This window comes from Phalaenopsis equestris, unplaced genomic scaffold, assembly GCF_001263595.1.
Source record: "Phalaenopsis equestris unplaced genomic scaffold, ASM126359v1 Scaffold000741, whole genome shotgun sequence".
NCBI classification, from domain to species: Eukaryota; Viridiplantae; Streptophyta; class Magnoliopsida; order Asparagales; family Orchidaceae; genus Phalaenopsis; species Phalaenopsis equestris.
Genome location: NW_018165181.1, coordinates 114,023 through 123,677, shown reverse-complemented (window position 1 = coordinate 123,677; position 9,655 = coordinate 114,023). Strand labels below are relative to the sequence as shown.

The 9,655-nt window shown below is 34.5% G+C and overlaps 1 protein-coding gene across 4 annotated transcripts in view; it reads right to left on the bottom strand.

Annotated features, from left to right (window-relative positions):
• Positions 1-4,437: 4,437 nt before the first annotated feature.
• LOC110030603 (protein CHUP1, chloroplastic) overlaps positions 4,438-9,655 on the bottom strand; it is a 9,776-nt gene continuing 4,558 nt past the window's right edge. For all 4 annotated transcript variants that reach the window (XM_020733385.1, XM_020733388.1, XM_020733386.1 and 1 more), the window contains exons 5-8: positions 8,213-8,394; positions 7,293-7,404; positions 6,268-6,411; positions 4,438-5,149 (exon numbers count right to left, since the gene is read on the bottom strand). In XM_020733385.1, the coding sequence (XP_020589044.1) occupies positions 5,039-5,149; positions 6,268-6,411; positions 7,293-7,404; positions 8,213-8,394 (549 nt within the window). In that variant the 3' untranslated portion in view covers positions 4,438-5,038. The remainder of the gene's footprint in view (positions 5,150-6,267; positions 6,412-7,292; positions 7,405-8,212; positions 8,395-9,655) is intronic.

The following is a 9,655-nucleotide window of genomic DNA, read 5'->3' as shown; positions in this document are numbered from 1 at the left end:
CTCGAGAAACTCAATTATAGTTCACGCGAGAAGCAATTGAATCCGATTAATAGTCAGGTAACTTGGTCAAAGTTCATGTAAAGGGTAATCAAGTCCAACCACTAAGAAAATACAAGTAAATCCACCAACGGTATTCCCACTCAAGAAGATAGATTTATCGAAAATGACGCTAGTCACCTGATCATAAATTCACCCAATTATTTGACCCCTAATGCCCATGAATCATAAAATTCCCATGTCGCTTATCTCAAAACACATGTCAAGCTATGGTGCTCATTCATTATTCACTCATGAAAAGATCTATGAGGGGCAGTGCATGAATCACCCGAGTAGATGTTTAGCTCCGTAAAGACCACAACAAGATCCGTTTAATATATTTGGTATAAGATGTGACCCATCCAAGGCAACAAGTTAACTGAGCAATGGATACATGGTTGGTGTAAGGTTTTTGTCAGAAGATAGGACATCAAACAAGTCACGAACTCTTTATAATCCTATTTATCTATTCAAACTCTATTCACTCTTCAGATTAACTGGATTTTGGGCCGTGCCAACTATCTTGACTCCCAAATAAATTTTGTTCACTCATTGTCCGTTCGGCATTTACTACGGTCATGCAAACTCTCCTCACCACAATGACCACTTGGCTTGGGTTCTAAAAAAGAAGAAAGAAAAAACTCCAAAATAGGACCGACTAAAAAAGCATTTCTATCCTTCATTCATAACTTATCAATTGGTTTATAAAAATTAATCTACAATATTCTTAAAAAAATTATATTTTTTTTTTTTCAAACAACAATCATAAATGATCTACAAATTTGACAAATCTTCGTCATCTTTATCATTCTCGCTGCCTCAGTTGGACTCCTAACTCTCTAAGTTGGTCACAAATGTAGAAAATTCCTCCATATTAACCCAGTCGGAGGTTACTAGGTGAGTCTTGCTCCTGTGACCAACACCATACAAGACCCTCTCCTAGAATTTCTCTACAAGAATAGCCTTTCTTACTTAATAGTAAGAAAGCTCGACGAAAAACTCATTGAGAATCCTCCTTATAGCCAAACGGCCCTTCAAGGCTCGGTTTTCTTCTTTCAAAATGAGCCCGATCCCCTCTACTTTCTTCAATTTTTTCCTCTACCCCCGCCAGCTTTTTCTTGAGCTTCAGCTAGCCCGGCACTCCCGACAAAAAATGATTGAATGAGTATGAGATGCTTGTCAGGTTGTTAAGTGATATATGGCAGTCATATGACTCAGATCGGTTTAACCTTGTTCTAATAAAGCCTCCTCCAGGGTCAGAGACCACATCACCTTAGCCATCGTAGAGGGGTATCTAGCAGCAGCCCAAGAACCAGAATTCCAGCCTTTTTGAACATGTATCAAGGCAAACTCAAAGGGCGTAGCTTGCTCAATTCAATCACCAAAGGCATTCCATCGATGGTTCTGCTAGACGGTTCCCATGATGCTACTATGGCATCCTCGTAGAAGATCAATTTGAGTTAGTAATGGGATGGATAGCCTTGTCCCTAACAAATAATGCTAGGAATCCCTCAATGGTCGGCCAGGAATTGGCAAGAGTTATAGCTTGTCCCTTCTCGGATCTCATTTATATATATAAGGAGGAAGGAGGAAGTCTAGCCGTTTTATAGGTGTAAAATCAAAATAAACCAGTCGTTTCCGTAAGGGGGCATCAACAGAAGCAAATTGAAAAAAAAAAGGCAAATAAAATATTTTTCATTCTAGAAATGACATTCAGCTCACAAAAGGGCACTCAGAGATCAATTCGATGAAAGTATCTCACAAGAGAATTTGACACTGCTTTGGCCTAGATATACCTCAATTGAAGCAGTCAATCTAACTCGGCCTAGACCTGACACATTTGAGATCTCTCACGAGCATTAGGCAACTCCTAATGAAGAGTCATCACAGTATCATCCACATTCTCTATAGGAGTGAATAGCTTTCTCATCTCCTCACTTCGCTGGATCTCTACCGACTTTCAGCTCTTCTAAATGACAAACTTATGATGTATGGGACATCTGGGCCCCTTCGACAGCTTCCTCGCTTGTCTCCAAGGGAAGTGGAGGATTGTTGGGGCGATTGTCTCCACCATCCTCGCTTGAGAGCCAGTCGCCCTTACATCAGGTCTGGTCTGCGATCACTGGTGGCTCGGTCGGAACCTCATCTAGGCTTAACGAAGATGGATCATATGCACCAAAAGTCATTGTAAATAGAAAAGTCTTCAAATCTTAATCCAAAAGATCAGACTCTGCAAATGCAAGACAAAGGTCCCTCATACCCAAGAACCGAATCAACTCAAATATTGTAAGTGAAAAGGTAAGCTCACCAAGGAGCACCGAGGAAAGTACGCAAGAAGCCACTTGAGCAGATTGATCGATCGAAGGGCATTAAACAACAACAAGAAGTTGTATGTTTGAACGAGGATGAAGTCGGTCGGCTGAACATTCCTCTAAACTTTCTTGAAGAATGAATCAAACAACCCCACCTGGTCTAGCGGTGGGAGTGCAATCTTTTTCATCTTCATGGCGCGTTTCTTCCTTTTTTCATCCATTGAGTTGTCCCATCTTTTTTATTTCCAAAAATGGAGCAAAGTAGGCATGTGAAAGGGACCTATTGTCATATTTATAAGAATCAGAGACTCTAAAATCAAGATAGTTCAATCAATGAGTCATTAATTAAAATTTAATTAGATATACTTTGTGCATTTAATTCTTTTATTCTTATTGAAACATTGTTTTCAAGAAGTAAGAAAATCAAAGAATAAAAATATGTACATCAAAAAGATGTATGCATTGATCTTATAGATATTCAACGGTCCATAAGAGAAGAATACAGTGGAGGCATATCCTCTGCAATGAGATCAAAAGGCCCAGCAAATCAGAAAAGAGAAGTTAAATAAGCAAAAGCCGACTGGGTCAAAAGGCAAGCAAGAAAATGACCAAGCAATCCAAGTATAAGCCATTCAACCAGATACAAGACAAGAAAGTGACCTAACCGTCAACTGCAAGAAAAGAGATTTGATGCAGCAGCCTATGCCGTAGTGGAGGAAACCCAAAGGAGTCAGTTCCACAAACTATCCTCAACCATCCAACCGAGGCCCAACGGCTCCTTACCAAAGATTGAACATAGTCAACCGAGTTGGCCTAGTCGAACCGAATCAACTAAGCTTAGTCGATCGAGCCAAAAGGCAACCGGATGATAAGTTCTCTTGTAAAATATGTATGAAACCTCTCCAAATAGGGCTAAAAATGTAATATCATTATTGTACTGCATTTTTTATAAATAATGGGAGCATTTAATGAAGGGACAACAATGTTCCTGCTTCATCTACCTCCCTGTCTCCCTCCCTCCTCATTTATGCTTTATTATTTGGGTGCGATTCATGGACAATCTTAGATTAAACAAATACAATTCATGAAATTGAGTTGAGTGGGCCATTAAATAAATTCTCAATCGAATTTCAAGTAATTGGGTCATATACTTATTGCCTGCTCGATTACGGTTCTATTTGTCTTTCATAGATGTAATAGAAATCATCTTATTTATATATAGTATACTTATTGTACATTTATGAAGTGTATATCTAAGTGAGGATATAAATATGAGGAATATATATATATATATATATATATATTTGAAAGTAATTGTACATTTATGAGGCTCAAATACCGATTTCTCACACTTGACCCATGTTGAGAGCCCGTGTCATGTGTTTAAATATTTGAGAACCCAGCTCCGCTGGGGAATTTAGGAGAATTATGACAATAAAAAATATATATATATATATATTTGCCACTAAATATTATATATTAATATATTTAACATCTAAATACTTATATTTATCCACATGACACCCTAGCCTCAAAATCATACCAAAAAAAAAAAAAACCATGACTAACATTTTGTTTTTGTTGTTGTCGTGGCTAAATTCAAGGAATTATATTATGATCATTGTTTTATGTCATTTATATTTCATATAAATATCAACAAATTTTTAGTTTAAATAAATAATCTAAAATAAAAGAAATTTTTTTTATATAATGTGATTTGATCCTGGCAAGTTAGATGAATTTTAAAATTTAGGTATTAGTCATCTAAATACATAAGAAATGCAGTGATACGTATGCTGAAGGTATGCATTTTTTATAACATATATAGAATAAAAAAAAAAAACTAAGACATTTACATATATACCTCACAATTCTTACCGATTTACATATCTAACACCTAAACATTCACAATTACATACATACACCCATTCTTTAAAATCACATCAAAATTTCATCATTCATCATGATATTTTTAAAAATGAAATGCACCTTTTTTATACATAGATTTATGACATCATTATTATAAACATAAATTGTGTTAGCTATGTGAATACATAAGAATTGCATGGTATGTATGTAAATTTCCCTGAAAAAAGCATAATACCAAAGCAAAATATAATACACCATTTATTACTAATCGTGATAACATTTGTAATTGTTCATCCTTACATTATAACATATCCCTGAAGCATCTATAAGACAGAATATGAACCCCCTCAAACATCTCTTGTGGATAATAAGGAATATTTTGCTTATAGGTCCTAAGAAGAATATAAATTTATTCCTTCCATCTATTAAAGGTTCAGAAGACGTACGCAGTGCTGCGTACGTCCAGGGGTTATTCAGGGGGTACAGGGGGTTATATCGGGGTACACCCCTCTGTAACCCCATTGTAACCTCTTTGTAAACTACATGTAACCTACAAACGGGTTCCGCGCTTCTGTAGTTTCATGAGTACAAATAAGTTACACAGAAGTTACAAGGGAGTTACACGGAGGTTACAGGGGATATAACCTGGATATAACCCCCATTTACCTCCTGAATAACCCCTGACGTACGCAGCGATGTGTACGTCTTATGTACGCAAATATTATCCCTATTAAAGGTTCAGAAGGGAACATTTTCCAATTATCCGTGAAAAATAAATCCCTGAAATTGAAATAAATGGAAAATTAAAAATGAATTTGGCACTAATTGCCAAAAATTTGATTTTGCATCATATCTCTGGACTCCCTCCACTGAACTCGGCTTCTCAGCTCCTCAAAGACTCGCATTGTTTCAGGATCCAATCCTCCAACAAACTGCCACAGAGAATTGAGGGTTCATTCAGAAATTATGAAATATTAGTACTTTTTTTGTGTTTATTAAGTTAATTAAATGCACTTAAGCATGCTTATTTTTTAAAAGTATTGTTTCTTCAAGCACTATGTGACTGGAACAAATTTTTCAATACTAAATTGTGCAAATTTGTAGATTTACATACAGACACAGAATTGAAGTGGAGCCTGAAACACTCGGGTTTGTGGAACCGAGCAATCGAAATAATTACACTGCTTCTCGACATTATTACGCCGCCGGGACGGCTCCTATTGTTTTTCAGTTCTTATGTCTTCAAGTAAAGCAACGAAGATTCGTGGGCGTGTTGTGTTTCTTGACAAGGCTTTCGTGAAGCAGAAAAGAGTTGAGGAGAACTTCAATGAGGGTTTTCTCTTGTGAGATTGAGAGGAGGATTTGGAGCGAAGTTTTGTAAGTTTATGTGTTTGCAGAGAGTTGATCTGAATATGTATCTTTGTACATTTCTCCCATTCATAGTGATTTTTTTGTGGTGTGGCTATGTAATTTTTTTCTCGTCCTCGGAGTTTTCCACGTAAATCCTGATATGCTTTTATAGATTGCTTGCTTCTGTTTGATTTATTTTATTACGGATTTCTCGAATTTATATGATCATATTCTACAATATGATTTTGATTGTGAACCAATAAAAACCCGAGTGCTCATTCCATCCCAACAGTCACACCTAAACATCATTTTTTACATATATCTCACCTTACTATGCATGAAAAAATGTATTTCACTTTATAACATTTAAAATAGAGGTATTTTTACATGATATGAAAGGTTTGAGTGGTATAAATGTAAGAAATCAAAGTTTAGGTGTTAAATATGTGAATACAGTAAGAATATGTGAATCTTCCAAAATATAATTCTATTTGACTACTTTATAAATATGTGAATCAATAAGCTACTTTCTACTAAAATGGTGTCAAAATAATAGAAATTACATAAATTATGAGATTATCTAGTGCTAAAATAGAAACTTAAATTAAACATAGTTAATATGATCAATTTATGTTATGAAGAAAATAAATTAGAATGAAAAATTATTTAGTGAGCTTGTGAAGAAGAGAGAAGAACTTACCTGATAAACCCGATAAGCAAATCTGACACCTTGAGAAAGGAGAGATTCCTGAGCTGATCTCCTCTCTATCTGCCAGTTCAGCTCAAGCTCTGACAGCACTCTCTTTATGTAAATTTTCGCAAGCCTCACACAAGCCAGCTTTATCTGCTTTCATTAAAAAATTAAAAACAGAATAATGTTTTAATATCCATAGTGCTTTCAAAAGAGACTCTTGTTTAACTCAGTAGGTGTCTCTTATTTGATTCATTTGTTAAGCAAGCGATTTTATTTTTTTAGTTTGATTTATAAACAAGCCGAACACGATCAAACTCTTGTTCGACAATTTTCAGCTCAAATTAATTATTGATTAAATAAATAATATTATTATAACAATAGTTTAAATTAATTCTTATGTTATATTTAAAAAAATTGAATGAGACGAACGCGAATAAGTACTGGGCTCACCTAAGCTCAGCTTGGTTACAACCCTAAATATCCACGCTATTCTAAGATACATATGGATTTGTCATCCTTTGCCTTCAAGTTGTTCCCACATCTCTCTTTTTTTTTTTTAATACTAGTAAAATCTATTTTGTAAAATGTGGCCAAAATCTTACTATGAGTGAAGAAAAGAAAGAGTGACATGAAAGAAGATCCAAGACTTAAGAGACTTACCACATCTTTTGAGGCACGATTCAAGAACAAATGTAGATATAAAAGTAATAGTGAAATAAAAAAAGGGACAATTACAAACAACCACCCGAAACTTATTATTTATAAACCAACCGTTCTCTTTCATACATTTTTAAAATTCTCAGTCAAATATCAAAATTCATGATAAAACCCCAACCAATATTTTTCATTTTAATCAAATTCTCAATAATTTGTTCGTGGCACAAGTAAATACATCATTTCAGTAGTTCAAAAAAATCACCTGGGTGGTCAATTTGTAAATATCAATGTTTTGGGTGATCTATATGTAACTATCCATAAAAAAATATTATTATTATTTCTATTTTATATATATATATTGCAAGGTTAAATACCAGGTTAATCATTCCTGAATCAAGCATCCAGTCGGTTGGAATTTTGCAGTCTTGGTAAGCAGCCATGACAATGCCTCTCAAGTTGATCAGCCTCTGAACATTCCTTTCAGACCTAATTCCAGAAATATTCAAATATTAACTATTTTGTCGAAATGTTCATAAAGTTAAAAAATTGAATGTAGGTCTTTTTCGACAATAAACTGGTAAGATGACATTCATGCAAAATTAAAGGGAAGATTTAGCTTAAATTCAACCAAAAAATAAAGTTGAAAATCCAAGATGGGAAAATCACGTGCAGATGAGGACAAAATTCACTACTTCTAACACTTCAAAAAACAAAGGGGGCATTTACATCATAGCACACAACTTTTTATGTATTTACATATCTTACACTTAAACTTTCATATTTACACACACATCACTAAAGACTTTAATATCACATCAAAAATAGCACTATTATCGATTTTTAAAAGTGAAATCATTTTCATGCATAGGTTTAGAGCACCAAAATGCTATACATGTAAATATGAAAGTTTAGGTGTGAGATGTGTGAATACATGAGAATTGTGTGCTAGGTATGAAAATTTCCCAACAATAAATCATATCCGCCGAATCCCTCCACTACAACCAAAGATACCCTAAAAAAATTCTCATAATTTAAGTTTCAATCATATGTTGTACGATGAAGTATTCAATCCAAGCCCAACAAATTATAGAAATTTAAAATATGTCAAATAGTTTTTTGAAAATTATAAACCATACTGTTTTGATAAATCTCATTTAGGAAACAATGTATTAGAATTTAGAAAGATTTATCAATTGTCACAACGTACAATTTTAGATTTTAATCCTCTCAAGATTGATTAAAATATTGATCTACTAACCAGCAGTGAGAAACGAACATTACGTTAGACACAAACCTCTCCACTAAGTTTGCTATTTTTCTCAGAATGATGTCACAGGTCTGCGAGGCATCATCGGTGATGGAAGAAACTTCGGCGTATAACTGCTTAATATCCCGGTACTCGACGGCTGCTTCTCTCAATGCATCAGCTTTCCTCTCCGGCCAGTTGAAATGCTTCAGAACAGCTCTCTCATCAGCCTAAAAGAGAGGTTACAAAAGGAAAATGTAAGAAAAAGATGAATGTGAAATTGACAAACATCAAATAGGCCATCAATGAGCTCAACATCGCAAAGTTTAGTTTTTACATTTATATTACCAGAAGCTTTCAAATCAGATAAAAAATACCATCATTTTAACTTTAAACAAAAGGAATTACACCTTTTTATGCTTAGGCAAGGTGGCATACAAGTAAAAATTGATGTTTGGGTGTTAGACATGTAAATACCTAAGAATTAAGTGGCGTGCAAGTAAGACTTTCTTGGTTTTGTTATTGTGCGAAGTCTGATTGTGTTAATGAATTGTTCATTCAAAGCAATTAATTTCACCGATCAAGCTTGACGGTGAGGGAGCTCTCCCCAATTTTTTTTTTTTTTTTTTTTTTGGTACACAATGTCTCAGTGCCGAGCCAATAGAGTCGCAACGCCGAGCAACGCCCCAACACCAGGAAGATAGTGCCTTAGTGCCCAGTCCGGGTTCAAAACCTGAAAGCATGACACTCCAACAAATGGAAATCAGTGCCTCAATCCACTATTGCAGCGCCACTCGCCAATAACCAAATTTGAGCAATTCTCTGCTTAAAGTTTATGTTTTGTTGATTGGAGTGTGTTGGATTTTGATTTCTCTTTGTGCCAAGGATAGGAGAGGAGAGTCTCGAATTATTTCAAAATGTGGAGAGGTTTGAGTGTGGTATAATTTATATGATTATTCTTACTTTCTTCATAGTATATTTCTTTGTATGGTGTGACTCTATAGTTTTTTTTTCCGTTCTAAGGTTTTTTTCATTTTAAATCTATTTTTTGTGATTTTCATGTTTTATGCACTTATGCTCAAGGTTTTGTCTCAGATCTCTCGATTCAATTTCTGCGATTTAATATCACATCTCACCCAACAATTTTTAATAAGGATGTGATAATGCAAGTATAGAACTCTAAAAAAGTAAAATCAAATATTTCGCATTGAATTCAGAATCTCCTTCCTGAAAGTCTCATCTATACCTTTGATAACTTGTACAGAAGATCTGTGAAAGAGTAAAATTGGGGATTTTTTGCACAAAAAAAAATTACATACCTAAGAAGGTATCGGGAAATATTTGATTTTAAGAGTTTATGTTGCAGTTAGATTTTTTTTTTGGTTGTTGTTTAAGAATCAAGAGAGAGAAGAAAAAGGTAAAGAGATCTGTACTCCTAAACTTCAACTTTTACATACATATATATATATATATATATATATATATATATAT